The sequence below is a fragment of the Centrocercus urophasianus genome, unplaced genomic scaffold, assembly GCF_019232065.1.
Source record: "Centrocercus urophasianus isolate 14NV4802_14NV808 unplaced genomic scaffold, USGS_Curo_1.0 seq_9, whole genome shotgun sequence".
In the NCBI taxonomy this organism is placed as follows: domain Eukaryota; kingdom Metazoa; phylum Chordata; class Aves; order Galliformes; family Phasianidae; genus Centrocercus; species Centrocercus urophasianus.
In genome coordinates this window covers 22,517,987-22,535,412 of record NW_024885532.1, presented here as the reverse complement: position 1 = coordinate 22,535,412, position 17,426 = coordinate 22,517,987, and the positions used below count along the sequence as shown (strand labels likewise).

At 41.7% G+C, this 17,426-nt stretch overlaps 1 protein-coding gene across 5 annotated transcripts in view; it reads left to right on the top strand.

Moving 5' to 3' along the window:
* LCP1 (lymphocyte cytosolic protein 1) overlaps positions 1-17,426 on the top strand; it is a 44,919-nt gene that overhangs the window by 16,493 nt on the left and 11,000 nt on the right. For 3 of the 5 annotated variants that reach the window (XM_042838760.1, XM_042838761.1, XM_042838757.1), the window contains 6 exons: positions 11,156-11,246; positions 12,846-12,997; positions 13,802-13,931; positions 14,547-14,679; positions 15,107-15,188; positions 16,753-16,918. In XM_042838760.1, the coding sequence (XP_042694694.1) occupies positions 11,180-11,246; positions 12,846-12,997; positions 13,802-13,931; positions 14,547-14,679; positions 15,107-15,188; positions 16,753-16,918 (730 nt within the window). In that variant the 5' untranslated portion in view covers positions 11,156-11,179. The other 2 variants (XM_042838758.1, XM_042838759.1) reach the window with 2 other exon arrangements.

Sequence of the window (17,426 nt, the reverse complement as noted above, 5' to 3'; positions counted from 1 at the left end):
GTGTTCACACCCATATTCAACACTTTTGTGTTTGACCTTCAGTGTACCTGGGAAATGTGTCCTTGAAGTCAGTGCCAGTTGTGAGCTCAGTGAGTGTCCTGTGTGAGGCCCTCCAGCACAAGATCTCTAGACACCAGGATCACCAAGGGCTGCAGCACGTGAAGTGTGAGGAGAGGTGGAGAAGTTCAAGGAGGAAGCTGAGAGACACTTTCTTGTACCTACCTAATTAGAGCTCGCAGAGAAGTTTGAAACAGACTTTATTTTAGAAGTGTACCATGAAAGTAAAAGGCAACAGGTTGCAACAAGGGAAATTCCAGCTGATGCAAAGAAAAAATTATTCACAGCAAGTGCAGTCAGGTGTTGGTAGAAGTTGCCCAGAGGTATTGAGGAGTCTCCATCCTTGGAGACGTTGCCGTAGAATCATTGAATCACCAAGTTTGGAAAAGACCTCCAAGATCATCTCCAGTCCAGCCATCCACCTACCAGTGTTTCCCCACTAAAACACTGTTCCTTAGTACAACATCCAAGTGTTTCTTGAACATCTCCAGGGACGGTGACTCAACCACCTCCTTGAGCAGCCTGTTCCAGTACATCACCGCTCTTTCGGAGAAGAAATTTTTCCTAACATCCAACGTGAATCTCCCCTGGCACAATTTGTAGTCATTCCCTCTGGTCCTCTTGCTAGTTGCTTCACAGCCAGCGCTGCTTTGATTGTAGGGGGTAGGACTGCAGATACTGAAGCTAAAACGTGTCTGATTTTATTGTGAAGGAGAGAAGGTGTAGAACTGTGTGTGTGCGTGCATGCAGTCAGTGAAAGAGAACGAAACAGAAGAGAGGTAAAAGAAATTATGAGGAGGTGAGGAAGACTAAGAGTGCTGAATGTCCTTATAAAGATAAAATCATGTGTTTCATCTATGACGTTTTTTTACCAGCCACTTCCCCCATGGGGTTCAGTCCTGGGCTTGCAGTCTTGGGCTCAAGTTGCTCTGCAGATTTTCTAAGCGTGCAACAACCAGTTTCCGCACCTACTTTGCAGTTTACCATCCCACAGTAAGTTTTATTTTTTTTAAGAACTCCTTCACTTTCTATTGGACTTAAGCTGACGAGCACTTGCTCCACTGGTTGGGATCCACAGCGTGAGCCTGGGAGGTAAGAGCACAGCACCTGCTGTTTTTCAGCAAGCTGTCCTCACTGTGTGTGCAAGCAGTTGAACTGAACAGGAAATTGTGGTTGCCATGAAGGAGTTTGAGTTTGCTTTGAATACGAAGCATTTTCCAGTTGTCTTGTGCAGAGCCTTCTTAAGGATCTTCAGAATTTTGGGTGGATGTAGTTGAGTAGTGTTTAAGTGGAGTGGTTGTTTTTGAATGTAATTTGGTAGGATTACTTGGCAGGATTGGAAGAAGTGAGCTGTTAGTTAGTGGATCCCAAAAAAAGGGAAAATTCTAATTCCAGTGGTAAAAAATAGCTGTTCATAAACCCGGTGTATTTCAGCTGATTTTATTTACACTGTACTCTGCTGCCTGTGAGGACATTCATTGTACACTGCTACAAATGTAATTTTGCTCTCCAGAAAATAAATCAAACTGATGAACTCAGATCTTGATTGCAATAGGGATTTCTGCTTTATAAAAAACAAAACACAGTAATATGGATTGATCCTGACGTTGCATCTGCCATGTAATATCTTGATTGTTAAAGTTGGTCAGACTTACCCGTGGCTTCTTTGGGATTTTGGTTTGGGCTGTAGATGAATTTTGGCTTGCAAATATCTACTGTGAACAGGAACATTTGGGCTTATATTTTGCTCTATAAGAACTGTAGACGTATGTTCTTGTCTTATACTGGTTCCTCAGTGTGTAAGTTTGATCTGAACACCGTAAACTGACCCATAAGCCTGTGAGCAGCTTGACTTTTCAAACAAACAGAACCTTGGGTATTTTTTTGTTAGTCTAGACAGTTCTATTGGTTGAGTAATCCCTCACTGCTGTGGATACCAAGTGAAGATTACCTTCAGTAAATGGCAGATGAGATAGTACGACCAGAGATGTGGAGGGTGCTCAGCAGATGGCTGTTAGATTGCCTTGATAGAAACAGGTCATGCCCTGAAACCTCTTGTTCAGAAAAGCTCCATCATGAATCAGTTCTCCCTCCCAAGATGGCACCGGAAAAGCTGCGGGGGCCTGAGGTTGTGGCTCTCCTGGGCAGACAGGAGGGGGGAAAATACCGTCCATGTTGGGAAACTCCACCAAGATATGAATGCTAGAGCCAGGAGAGACTGGGAAGTACCTGCCTGCCTGCTGGTAGCTGCAGTGGGGATTTCTGCTTCTGTCCTGACTGTGGAGTCCAGCTTTATTTAACTAAGGAATATGTGCGCACGATACATCAGAAAAAGGAACAGGGGTTGAATTATGCTGTGGTTTTAAAATCTGTTTCCTCAGTTGAATCTAGTGTGGGCTTGGACTGAATGCTGTTATAGTTATAAATAGTCATAAAATCATAGAATGGCCTGAATTGAAAAGGACCACAGTGATCATCCAGTTTCAACCCCCTGCTATGTGCAGGGTCGCCAACCACCAGACCAGGCTGCCCAGAGCCACATCCAGCCTGGCCTTGAATGCATCCAGGAACGGGGCATGATGAGGTCCTCTGTACAGCTTGTGATATTTAAACAAGTCTAGTGGTGTTTGTGCTTCGTCCCTGCTCACAAAGTCTACTATCCATGCCATCGCATTGTATTATGTCACCATTTTTTTTCATCCTACTACCTTCTGATTACAGTTATGAGCAGCCTAAAACTCAGCTGTGTAGCATGAAGCAGAGCCGACTTTATAGAGCTCCTATAGTAAAAATAATCTTTTTTTTGTTGTTGTTTTAAAGTATGAATGAACTTCAGAAAGAAATTGAGCATTGTGAAGGAGATGAGGTCAAGAAAGTACAGTACATTCAGAAATGTAGCGGATTTTCATACTCTAATCCCTTTATGCAAAGCAGCAGACTCCAGTGAAGTGCTGATGCAAAATGTAAAATAGTAATCAAAATGAAAAATATGTATGAAGAAAACTTGAAATGCATCCAGCATCCTCAACCCAGCTGTTTTGTAGGATGCATTGGTTGCTCTGTGTATCTTTTCAATCATCAAAGGGGAAAGCTGCAGAACAGAGAATAAAGCATGTGGGGGATTGCACTGGTTGAGCTCAGACTGTTTGGAAATTGCTGGGAAGTGGTAATTATTGATAAGTGGGGCTTCCAGTGCAGAAGCAGAGCCCATGGGGAGGAATAGGTGAGATGAGTGGATGGTGTTCGGGGCTCAGGGAGCACAGTATAAAGTGGAGGGGAGGTTCAGGTTGAATCCAACCTGTAGGAAAGTAGGACTGTAGGAAAAATTTCTTTCTCTGAAAGAGTGGTGAAGCACTGGCACAAGCTTTCCATGGACGTGGTGGAGTCACCATACCTGGAGGTGTTCAGGAGCTGTGTGGATGTTGCACTGAGGACAGTATTGGTGGTATGTGGACAGTTGGACTAGATGGTCTTAGTAATCTTTCAAACCTTAAAGATTCTGTGATTCTTAGATAAGATATTGTTCAGATCAAAAGGACACAAGAGCCTCCATCTGCTCAAATGCAAGTTGATGCACTTGCCCAGTGCAAGCTCAGTAAATCTAGGTGGAATCATCTAAAAATATATATCCATTTACTTTTTATGATGGGAACATGTTTTTAACATTTTCCTTGTGCAGAGGAACTGCTTTCCTGCCAGTGAGCTGGAAATATCATCTGTGGTCTCTTTGTCTTGTGTCAGACACAGCTCTTGCAGGACATCTGGAACTGAGTCAGGACTTTGTGACCAGGCCTTCTGCCATGGGTTTGTGATATGAGTACATCACAGGAGGAGGAAGAGAAGCTTATAACTGTTAAGGTTTTGTGCCTTGTCTGACACCCTGTTCATGGTGGGGAAGGCATAGGGCAACTCCTTGTACCTGGAGATGCTTCTCCATAGTGAATGAAGATGAAGCCAGGGGGATCAGGGCTTTCCATTCCAAATAAGAAATCTGCTGAAAGATTGAGATGTTTCTCAGCATGGCTTGGGTTAAAAACAGCTTTGGCAAAAAATAAAAAAGGGGAAGGAAAGAAATCACAAAAAGCTTTCAGGAGTCAAAATGTTCCAATTGTTATGGATTTTAGTTTTATTTGTAATATAGCTAGACTGTGTTCCTAAAGGGACAGAAAAGACAAGTGACTCAACAAAAAATGTAAAATCTACTAGATCAACATTTTTCTTTTTTAAGAAAAAATCTGCAGGCTCTGATGTAAAAAGCAATATACACATATATTGCATCTCCTTGATGTGAAACAAGAGGACAGTATTTATGGATTCACAGCTCAGTGTCCTCATGCCTTGATTTCCGTGAAGAACGAGCATTTTCTACTGCTGGGTGACATATCGGAAAGAATTCTGTGTTCCTCTACAAGCTCTGTGGATTTTTCCTTTCTAAGGCCTGTTGATTCGTACTTGATTTAGGATTCAGGCACTTTATAAAACAGAACAGTAAGAAAATAATTCATGGAGCATCACCAAGTTGCTTTCTGAACACTGATGAATGTTTTTTCTCTGTGCTTCTTCAAATTCTACTTAAAATAAAACATTTAAAGCTCAACAATCCCAGCACCTGTATAGTAAGTGAGATTTTTCTGTTGCAGGTGCTCATTTTTTAAAATACCTTTGAGACAGAGATTGTCATTTGTTATGGGCTGAATTGTGAATTCTAACAGATATCGGGGAAGAAGTCTTTGCCATAGCTTCAGAAAGATTCCTGTTTGAATTCCAAAAATAAGCTCCTATCCAGATTGAAACCACTGTGACAGTTTGAATAAATTATATGCTGCTAATGACCCCAGTATGTTTTTACCTTAGGATTTGTAATTTAGTTCAGCATTGTTCAGGAAACTGAAAAAAAAAACCACCTCATATATGTATGCAGCTCTTAACTATTTCACTATTCCTGAAAGTGTTCAAGAAATGTATGCTTAAATACATGGCTTAGTGGGCAATACTGGTGGTAGGTGGATGGTTGGACTTGATGATGTTAGTGGTCTTTTCCAACCTTAATGATTCTTTGATTCTATGATTCTGTTTAAATAGGCACTAAGTGCATGATTTGAAAAATAAACGTTTTTAATGAACCCATTCACCTCTTCAAATATATTGCAATTCCTGTTGGTATGTGAGAAATGCATCTAAATGATAAGTAGTTCAAAACCTCATGGTGTTTGCTGATGCTGTCCATCATGGTGAGTAGCTGGCAAGCTGAATAACTGGGAAGTAAGGAAGGACGTGCAGAGACATTCTGATTCTGTTTCTTATTCTACATCACTAGCAGAGAAAAAAACTATCAGAAATAAATATCTAGGCGATCTGTTACACCAGTCTACAGTAGAAGGCACCAATGGGACTGTTTGTTTAAGCTAGAGTTGCTACCACAAATTATCGCAACCCCAAACTGGCAGTAATTCTGGAGAAATTTAGTGTTAACATTGCTATGCTTCTTGGCTGTGGGTGTATTATGGTTCACCCTGCTGGTGCAGGGACACAAGCACTTTGTTTTTATCAGAACTGGAACTATAACAATAGGTACTAATCAATACATGAGAAATGTGCATGGTGGTAACACGTGCAAAGAACATGAAGCTACACTGTGAGGTAAACTCTTCTGAGTTATGCAAAAGAATAACAGTTTTGTTAACTGTTGACAAGATGGTTTAGCTTCTGTCATTTTAGTTGAAGGGATTCATTTTGGCTAATGAGTGCAAGATGAAACTTCAAAATTGAGTAAGTTCTAGACAACACTGCTGTGGTGATGACATTGATTCTTCTTTCAGCACGAGATCCACTGAGTAATTTCTGTTTTTCTCACTCCCTGATGAGGCCAATGATATCAACACTTTTCACCGGAAGGAAAACATTTAAAAGAGCCTAACTCATAGATCTCTCTTGTCTCCTCCTTGGTTGAAAACAGACTGATTCAGAGACGTGATTTGAACAGAAAGGCATGAAAAGGGGTGGTAGCAGTGTTAGGGTATATATAGATTTGTGTGCAGAACCTTTTGAGAAAACGATAGAGGGAAATATTTATGGAGAGGAATGTCCTATTGGTGATATTCCCATGGTCAAATAGGAATGAGAAGTGTCTCAAGGATGCAAGAATGAGACAATTAACAAATATGCTCAAAACAGTCCCTACTTCTTTAGATCTGATGCTTCGAATCTATCTTGAGCTTCTGGGAAGCTCTAGGGGCACGTCTTTTATTTCTGCCTGCTTTTGGCTTTGTTCAGGGTGGGCTGTACATGGGAAGGTTGCTGATCATGGTTACTGGTCATATCACTGAAATCAGCAGGAAAAGCAAGAGTTGGGGGTGTTCTCCACAACCCTCATAGAAAGGCAGACATTTGTGAGCTGAATCTGGGTGTGACAAGGAAGAGAAAAGGGCTGGAGCTGGAGCTGTGCACTGTAATAAGATTACACAATTTTGAGCACGAGAGCTGAGGAGAGCACCATCTTCTGCTTCCCCATGCTATTCTAACAGCTGTATTTTGCAAGAGTGAATTTCTTGATGTTACATCACTGTCGAAAAGCAAGTTTGAAGAGAAGAGGGCAAAACAAAGTAGGGAAATTCTACAACAAGGAAAACATGTAAACCTTTATCTGATTACTCTACAGCTGTTTAGAGAGGACTGTATTATTAACAAACTGCTAGTGCATCAATGAAATAAAGCCATCGTGGTATAAAGTGACTGGATATTAGCCATTTATTCAACCTTATTGACACAAAATTCAGTTACATTGATTCTGACTATTGAAGTATACGTTTGTGAAATGTAAAGCTGCAGTTTTGGGCTTATGCTGCCTGGCAAATAGGAACACCACCCATTTTTCATCAGCCAATATTCCCTTTGCTCCTCTCTGAGCTCCTCAACAGCTATCCCCTTCGAAGAAGCTGTTCCAACTTCTTCATACTGCTCTTCATATCCACAAGTACCCTTTTGCTTGCATATATCATTCTCTGCACTTTTTCTCTGCATTTGTCTTGCACTGATTTGCAAACAGTTTGGATCAGAGATGTGTACCATCTTCTTGCAGTACCTTGTGCATTATCAGTAACTGGGTCATTTACCCAGAGCTGTTGGATTGACTGTTGCCCTCTTGGGGTGCCCAGGGGATTTCAGTTTGCACTGAGGACAGTGAGGCTCTGAAAGTATTTCACCTCTAGAAGCAAATTGCTCTGCTCCTGGCAGATAAAATCAGAAAGAAAATATTGCACCTGATCTCCCACGCCATTTTCCAAAAGCATTTTTCATTTCTATGTGCCCAAATATGCTTTAATTTAATGATCTAAGCAAGGTACACAGCTTACATGCAGTAAGGAAGCTTTTTAAAAATGTATGTGCTCATTTCTGCCACTGTTTAAAGCTTTGGACTTTTATAGCTCCTTTTCTCACTTGATTTCCGTATGCTATGGTTTACTGCTTGAACAATTTCAGAAATGATGATGACTTTCAATTTTGTATAACTCAATTGTGCTTTGGAACAGACAATTATGGTTCCTCCAGCACCCAAGTACAACTGATGTGTGGGTGATGTAGGGCGCGTTCTCGTCCTGAGCTCATTCAAATTCCCTGCTAAATGGAGCTACATTTGCAAGAGAGTGGGTCATATTGGCCTAAAATGGATATCAGAAGGGTTCACTGCAGCAAAACCCCTCACTCTACTGTATATTATTAGTATACACAGATGTAAAAATAAGTGCTATTAATAGAATTCTCTGTATTTAACAGATGAAATGCGATTGGGAAAATTCCAGGTTATTATGTCAGTGTTCGTTTTATCTAGAGGTTATAAAACTCTGCAAAAGCAGTTGTCATCATCCTGTGGTGCTTCTTACCTATTATGCTATACAACAATCTTTAATTCTATTAAACGTTATGTTGGAAATCATACAATTGTTGCAAGAAGACTGGTCATCTTGTAGTGGAATATGGATTTTCTTGCTGATAGCACTGCAATATTTGCATGTATCCAAGTATTTCTCATCCAGTCCAAATGCAGCAAAAACATGCAGTTAAAAAACTAGTACTGAGGAATCAAAGACAGGAAAGAGATCAGCATGAAGGAGGACGACTGTGGATGTCATGGTGATCACATATATATAACCCATATTGTTAGTGGACCACAGGAGTTTTTCATAGAAAAAACAGGATAAAAAAAAAAAAAAAGCCATTTGGTTTAGGTTGGAAGGGAACATCCCCAGCAGGCACAGCTGCCACCCAGCTGGGGTCCCATCCAACCTGGCCTTGAACACCTCCAGGAATGGGGCATCCACAGCTCTTCTGTGCAGCTGTGCCAGTGCCTCACCACCCTCTGAGTAAAGAATTTTTGCCTAAGGTCGAATCTAAATGTCCCCGTTTTTAGTTTAAAGCCATTCCCCCTTGTCATATCAGTTACCAGAATGTGGATAAAGTCAGTCCCCTCTCCTGCTTGTAAGCTCCCTTTAAGTACTGGAGGTCCACAAAGAGAACCTCCAGTACAGCCTTCTCTTTCCCATGCTGAACAAGCCCTCAGCCTTTCTTCATAGGCTGGAGGCCCCAGGCCTGGACTCAGTATTCCGGATGAGCCCTCACAAGGGCAGAACAGAAGGAGACAATCCCTTCTCTCTCCCTGCTGGCCACCCCTCCTTTGATGCACCCCAGGATGCAGTTGGCCTTCCAGGCTACAAGTACAAGTGCGCACTGCTGGCTTGTTTCAAGCTTTTCATCCAGCAGAACACCCAAGTCCTCTCTTTCCGTAGTGCTCTCAATGAGTTCTTCTCCCAGTCTGTACACATACCTGGGATTCCCTCGACCCAAGTGTAGCACCTTGCCCTTGGCTTTGTTGAGTTTTATGGGCCCACTCAGCTTGATGTAGTTTGCAAACTTGATAAGAGTGCCCTCAATTCCACTGTCTATGTCATTGATAAAGATATTAAAAAACACTAGCTCAGGATGGACCCACAGTGTCACCACTGATCATCAGCCTCCACCTGGACACAGAGCCCTTAACCACAATCCCCTGTCTGCAACCATTCAACCTGTTCCTTAACCACTGAATAGACAACACTTCAAATCCATATCACTCCTATTTAGAGATAAGATTGTGGTGTGGAACCACACGAAAGACCTTGCACAAGTCCAAGTAGATGACATCAGTTGCCCTTCCTTCATCCACCGATGCCATCACTCCATTGTAGAAGGCCACCAGATTGGTGAGGCACGATCTGCCCTTACTTAAGCCATGGTGGCTCTTTTTGATCAGCTCCTCATCTTGCACCTGCCTTAACATCTCTTCCAAGAGGATCTGCTCCATGATCTTCCCAGGCCCAGACGTGAAACTCACCAGTCTGTAGTTCCCCAAATCTTCCTTTCCCCTTTCCTACATGTCCCTTTTTCCAGTCACGAGGGACTTCCCCTGACAGCCATCACTTTTCAAATGTGATGGAGAATGTCCTGGCAACCACATCAGCCAGTTCCTTCAAGACCCTAGGATACATCCTCATAGGCTTGTACATATTCGGCCTCAAATGGTCTCAAACTTACTCTTGTCTTAGAGTGGGAAGGATTTTGCTCCCCAAACTCCCACATAAATTTCCAGACACATATGAGACATGTAGAGCCTGACTGCCATTGAAGACTGAGTCAAAAAATGTCAAGATAGATAGTCCTCAAATATAAAGTCGTTAGAATCACTTCCAATTTTATATTACTATTACAATAGCAATCATTCATTGTACTGAAAACTTCACAGATGTCTGTGGTCCCTGAAGGCAACAGCCTTTGATTATGCTGTATTTCTCTACTTACAGAAGTTGTGAATAAACAGATATTTCTCTGGAAGCTGTATCTAAAATCACAGTGATGAGGCAGCTAAAGCATGATACTACAGGGAGACAGCAGACAAAAAGCCAACCGCATGAAATTGCCTTTGAGCAATTTCAAACCCATTTCCGTAGTATTCTTCACTGACAGAAGGAATCAATGCATGAATTCAGGAGGATTGAATCTGAAGGCCATATATGATGTGCACAGTCCTGTGTGTTTGTAGAGGGCTGTGACAAATCTGTCACTTTTTTATTCTTCCATGAAAATATTTCTATAAAATTTGGAATCCTAGCAGCCAGAATGCGTTGCTGTTTTCAGTCCTTCAATGTGGTATTTTTTGATTTCTTTTCTGTTATATATATATATTTTAATTTAAACACTGCAACGGCAGCCACTCATTTTCAAGATCAGCTCATGTTTCCGTGTATTCTATTTAAATAGTTGCTTGGTTAATTAATACTTAAAGAGACATAGGACACTGAAGGTGTCTCTCACAAACACAGCATAATAGATTGCCTGTCTCCTGAAAGGTTTCCTCTGTGATGTGAGGGATGGCAGGTGCAGTAAAAAGCAGCAGGGTAGGTAAAGTGTGCATCTTCTGGCAGTGTGGTGATTATTGTGACAAACAGAAGCAAACTTTGAATTTCCAGGCACCATTTTTAATAACCCCAATAACTCCAGTCTCATCCTTCCTCCTGGCTTTGAGGCAGGGAAAGACATGACAATTTCTTCCAGCCACGTGTTTCTTAAAGCACTGTCAGCCTTGGACACCACAGTGGGCAAGTCCCTAAATTCTCCCCACAGCCAGAGCGATGGTCAGCTGCACCCCAGAGCTCAAGGAGTTGGCCAGGGGAGCACACAAGTTATGGCAAATCATGTTTTCAAAGGGAGAACTGCAAGGAAAAGCATAACTTTGTTCTCTTTTCTCCATGATAAAGAAAAGTTAGGGGTAGGGTTGAATTCCAGCAAGGTGGGTATGAGAAAGCTGTTGGGATTTTGAGTAAGCCTTGGCAAAACAAAAGCAGTGGCATGGATTTATATCTCAGATACTCAAGGCTTTAACCCATTGCTCAATTTTAGGATGCAGGGAGGAACTGGTTTTCAACTGCACTGAGAATTCCGATCCACGCTTCTAACTCAAAGAAAAAAAAACAAAAATAAGATTTTTCCGTAATGAAAATCCCTCTTTTTCATGATGCTTACAAGCCCAAGGAAGCACCCCATGAGCATGTGTGCTTTCCTCTTGCAGACCTGCACTTTGGAGAGACAAAGCATGGCGTCCACAGCGCACTTCTCGGAGGAGGAGATGGCGGAGCTCCGCGAGGCTTTCAGCAAAGTGGGTGAGTGCAAGAGGCCGTGGGTGTGAACAGACAACTGGCTGTGGTGAAATGAGCTTCCAGCAGTGCTCATTTGCTGTGTCACAAACCGCAGAAAGTCTTGCCTGTCCTGGCAGAGCTGCCAGCGAAACCAGAGCACGCCATGCAGCATGCTGCAGGCAGAGCAGCAGATTTTGTGATACAGCTTGGAAACCTGAACAGAAATTCTTAAGAATGCTGCTCACTCCAGGGGAATGATTGGGAAGGGAATAGATTTTTATTTAAATGCAAATTGAGTACCACTTCTGGGGAGGAATGGCCTGGAGGGGATAAATGTGCAAATGGCTACATAATTTGTAATCCCTTTCCTGTGGCCTTTTAAGCCCTGGTTACTTTTCGACTATGTGTTTCCTTTGCAAGGTTCAAAGGTCCTCTCTGCTTTCTTTCCCTTGAAGACATGCAGTTTTGCCTGTCCAAATTCTAAGAAGAGGCCCTTGCATTTCTCACTGCTTGCTTACTTTTACCATCAGATCCATCAGCCTCGCTGGGCTGTGTGCTGACCAGTTGTCCTTCCTGCTTCAGGTAGTGATGCTTTCATTTCTGACCACACAGCAGTCCAGGCTGGGAGCCTGAAACACTGGGGTATGCCCTGCGTACCCAAAGTAAAGGCAGGAATGATGCACTCATTACACTTCCTGATGTTTCTTTCTCCAAATCCAGACCCTTTTCTTGACCAGAGATAAATCAGATGCCTCTGCAACCTACATTAATCTGAGCTCAGCCCTCTTTGCAGCATGCAGCAAGTGGTGGCTGGTTGCAGCTCACCACGCAGGAAACTCACACTCGTTTCTTTGAAGTCACCTCAGGCTTTGCTCTGGGGAAAGAGTTTGCAGAACTCACAGATCTAAAAAAAGTGAATTCAAAAAAAAAGTAACAATTTAGAATGTATATGTGTAATACTATTGAAATACTAAATATAAATATTTCTTTATAACAGAAACTCTCCATGCAATAGAATCAGTTTATCTTCTTATTTGTGGAGATTTTCACAACCTGGTGGGGAAGAAAGGGCTATTTAACCCATATTACTCCTAAAATCTTCCCCTGGACCTTGCAGCAGACTCAGCAGGACTGTCTGTGTCAGCACTGTTCCAGAGGAACATGAAGCTTTTTATTTTAAGCATGACCGTTTCCATGCCTCTAATCTCATGACTTCTGATGACATTAGAATCACAGAATCACCAAGGCTGTAGAAGACCTCCAAGATCATCCAGTCCAACCATTCACCTATCACCAGTATTTTCCCCTTAAACCATGTCCCTTAGTACAACATCTAAACATTTATTGAACATCTCCAGGGACGGACTCAGTATTGCATCAGATCGATTTTCTTCACTGTACTCTAGGCAGGCTAGTCTTTCCATTTTTGTTTGTTAAATGGTGATTGTAATTTCTTGGGGGATGTAAGTGCCACTGCAGTGATTAAAAATAATAGACTTCTGAATAACAGATCTTTATATGTAACGTATACTTCCTCAGGTGAAATAAAAACAGCAGCTTTCATGTGCAAAAAATTTCATTCAACTGAGGGAGAATCTTAAATGTTCATTTTAATCTTTTCAGATGTCAGTGGGAATGGCTTCATCGACGCCAATGATTTAACAGATGTGTTGAAGGCAGCCAACCTCCCTCTCCCAGGTTATAAGGCCAGAGAGCTCGTTCAGAATTTGACAACCACCGAGGATGGCAGGATCAGTTTTGATGAATTTATTACAGTAAGTGGGATGTTATTTCAGAGAATAAATACAGAAAATGAAAAATAAAAGCATACCAACTTCTAAAAGATAGTTGGGAATTTTTAATACATTGCATCAGCAGAGAATATCATTTCCACATAGAGAGCCTTTTCCCTGGGTAAATGTTTGTCTTTCCCCAGAATGTTCTAATTATCTGTGATGCTCAGATAATGGTGGTCCCTAGGGCACAGGAGAGCTATGAGCACATCATTTTTCTGAGGTGTTCCCCAGAGGAAAAGATGAAAGGAAGATGTAACTGAACTAGAAATCCTGCAGTTAACTGGGACAAATTAAATGAGTGCAGCTGCATATTGAACTGTCAATATCTTTTGGTTCGGTTAACGCAGCAGGATTAATCTTTTTGGTTTTAAGTTGTGGAAAGATAATGCTATGGCTAGATGTCTGTAAGATATTTCAATAAATTGTTTTTTTCTCTGTCCTAAACTGGGACAAAATGCTAAAATAGTGGGATTTCCGTTGGGGTGGAGAAACAGATTTTTGCTTGCCTTTTTCTCAAACTGAAACTTTCAAAAGTGCTCCTCCTGCTGACTTCAGCTCCATGGTTTCATGCCATAGATGTTTCTGTTACTGAGCTGATCTTTGTTCATGGCTTTGAAAGTATCGCAGCAGGTACACAGACTTTCTCCCACACCCGCTAAATAACACACAAGCTGTGCTTCTCCGCATGTAAAGAAGAGGAGACACGTCTCATGGCCAAAGAGCTCATGGTTTTAGCTTAGTTTAATTCTCTGAAAATTTAAAATTTTCTCTTGTGCTTGAAAGATTTTCCAAAACCTGAAGAGCGACGATGTTGCTAAATCATTCCGAAAACAAATCAACAAAAAGGAGGGCATCTGTGCTATCGGTGGGACGTCGGAGCAGTCCAGTGCTGGCACACAGCACTCTTATTCAGGTAAGTACAGGGGTCCTGTGCTGGTAACAACCAGGAGTAAACGTCTCCTTCTGTAAATCTGAAACCAAACGGTTCCTGACCTTTCTGCTAGCGTCAGCAAGACCCCACCAGGGCCACTGAGTGTGAAGGAGTATGGGGATTTGAATGAGCTGAAGCCCATTGCACTTGTCATCTCATTTTGTCCATTTTTCAGATTTTCTGCTCTATGGTTGGCTGAGCCATTTATACACCCCCATGCTGGTCTGCCTAACTCAGGAAGACATATATTTGCATTCTCTGATTAAGTTAGGGATGGGCAGTTACACAGCTGTCTGGTTCACTCAGCTGAGTTAGTCATTTGTACAGAATAAATGCTTCCCCCAATTCCCTTTGTGGCAAGACTAAGTTCTGCTCCCTTGCAGCAGCTGTGGTCAGTCACCCCGTACATCCTTCCTCATCTTTCCTTGAGCTTCACAAACTCGTACTTTTGCCTGTCTCCTCAGAGCCCTCTTCCCATAGGGGTTTGTTTTTTGGTCACGCTCAGATTTAGTAGAGTCTTTCTCCCCATGCATATTTGTAAGCAAAATGATGGTAAATTTGTTGCATGGTAAACGGATGGGTTTGATGTGTCCACAGAGGAAGAAAAGTATGCCTTTGTCAACTGGATTAACAAAGCCCTGGAAAAGGACCCTGACTGTAAACACGTGGTCCCAATGAACCCAGAAACGGATGATCTCTTCCAGGCAGTCGGTGATGGCATAGTACTTTGGTAAACAATAATTCTCTTTAACAAGGTTACACTTCTTTCATGCTTATGAGAATTTTTCTTTGCCTCCAGACCTTTCCAATGAGAAGTCAGTGCAATTTGCCCCCGGTAGTTACCTCTTTCTACTTTTGTTCAAGGACTTTGGGGTTTCATATGCAGTAACATAAGATACTGAGTGCTTTCACGGGAATTTCCGCAAAATAAACTTCTTGTACAACTTCACATTATGGCATTCTTACCCCATGTTTCCAGTACGTGACTCAAAATAATTGCTCGAGAGTGTATGAGTGCACATGCAAAAGGCAGAGAATGACTATGTTTGTTTAGTAACCCTCCAGCTCTTTGACTTCTCCTGTAGTGTAGTGACAAAAACTCTATGTGCATGAGTTGTTACTAGTGTATCTCTTGTTGTATTTTCTTGTATTTCCAGTAAGATGATCAACTTTTCAGTCCCAGATACCATTGATGAGAGAACAATCAACAAGAAGAAACTCACACCCTTCACCATACAGGTACAAAAATGTAACAGGATCCCTTGCTTTTCCGCATAGGATGCTCCAACATAAATGCTTAGAGCAAAGGCTGGACTTCATTCTGCCCAGCACAATCAGCCAAAGTTGTCTGTGGCAAACTGAGATGCTCAGATTCACATGGCCAAGGAGAATTATATTTCTGTTTCTTCTTAAGCATTTGAGTAATTGGACAAAACAAATGTTGTATTTGCACTTAAACCAGTGTATAAATGTTTACCTGGTCAAAGCTTGGGATAACTTTGTGGTAGAAGCCATTTGAAAACAAGAGCAGCTAGATAGACAACATGGTGAAAAATTCGAGGTGGAGTAACTCTCAGAAGGCTGAAAATGCCCTCCCTGGTTACTCAGGCATTGGACTTGAATTCACAACTGCTGTGTTGTAGTCTGATGTCCTCACCCAATATCCGCTGTGGTCCAGGCAGTATTGTGGGCTGCAACGTGCCTGAGATGGAACAAGAGCCTTTACCTGTCCTTTACAGTCTGTACCTTTTCACCTTGAAAACTGAATCCTTTCTTTATTTCTATCATCAGCACACAAATACAATTTAAAAATTGGACAAAAAATAAATTTTCACCTACTTAAAGTTTATTATGTTTCTCACACAGCAGTACACAGAGAGACACTTTTATGTAAACGACATCTGTGTAACAGGGTACAGAATATAAATAGATATATGGAATGGATGCGAACCTAACCCAGTTCAGCCCTCAGCTACCCTGATTAGATGGAACATTAGCCAGGCTCAAGTAAGCTCAGAAGCCATTAAATTGGATTTTTATGCTCTATACCACATTTTTCAGTTATAATCGTTTTGGTCAGCAGCATCGCTTAGTGATGCAGCCCAGATCAATCCCTGTCACATGTAGACATGATTCGATCAATACAGCTTCCACTTTAACTTAACCCTTTTACAGCTGTCTGGTGGAGAAAAGATAATTAATTTGAAATGCTCCAATTTTTCCTGCTTATGAGAATTTACTCTGTGTCTCTCCCTGTGTTTTATAGCTAATCAAATCTATCTGTCATGCCAGCAGCGGTGAAATTCATTTGAAAATTGCAAATCTGTGTGAAAAATGGTATTTGCCAGGCTTTTTCATCTGTTTTACTCACCCTGCTCATCAAGCCTCCTTTTTAAATACTGCAGATTTATAGGTCAGATTTACTTATGCCCTTTGTTTTATATGGGAAGGAAATGGTGAAGGAACATAACGTTCACGAAATATCACTTTTCTTTCTGCCCCTCACTGTGAATTACATGAGCCCTTTGCTTCCCCTGAAAACTCCCAACCCTGGATTCTACACCCCAATGTCCAAACAGAAAATGTCCAAACAAAAAGGCCTGAACAGTTCTGCCCATGGTTGAAAAACAAGGTTAAAAATACAACAGGTTTATTCACATTGATTCCTATGACCATATGCTTTTTGTATACTTTCCCAACTAGCAATTTATTTGTATCTTGGATATTAGGACTTTTCCATAAAGCTGCATTCCTGTATCCTCAGCTCTCCATTATTACATCATTCAGACGTTTTGTTCCCTAGGAAAATCTGAACCTGGCCCTGAACTCTGCTTCAGCCATTGGGTGCCATGTTGTTAACATCGGAGCTGAAGACTTAAAAGAAGGCAAACCTTACCTGGTTTTGGGTCTTTTATGGCAAGTCATCAAAATTGGTCTCTTTGCTGACATTGAAATCAGCAGGAATGAAGGTATGTGTGGCTCTTAGTTTCAGTGCTCTGTTATCATCTCTAAACAGCCTTCTCAACATAACTATTTTAAAAACTGCCTTAATTCAACATTTTATTTAAGTTTTTGTTGTCTTCTTGACTGCTCTCATTTCCCTTGCTCTCCACAAGTTCTGGCACTCCAAGCTGTGTGTAGGCTTGTTTGTGCAAAGCCAATTTCATGCTCACTGAGTTGGGAATGATGGTTACATCCAAGTGTCTTGGTGTTTTGGCACTTTAGTCAGTGCAGAATTAATTCTGTCTAAACGTGGGATCAAGGAAATGCTACACTGCATTTTTTTCTTTTGGTGAAACCAGTGCCAAACATCTCCCTTTCTTTGGAAAACTTGATTTATATAATCATGGAATAATTTTGTCTGGAGGTCCTCTGGTCTGTCATCCAACCACCAGCTTACAGCAGGACCAGGACCAGAGTTACCCATTAACTTGCTTCAGTGGAAGGCCTTGCATTTGTGCATGCAGTCTACACAGC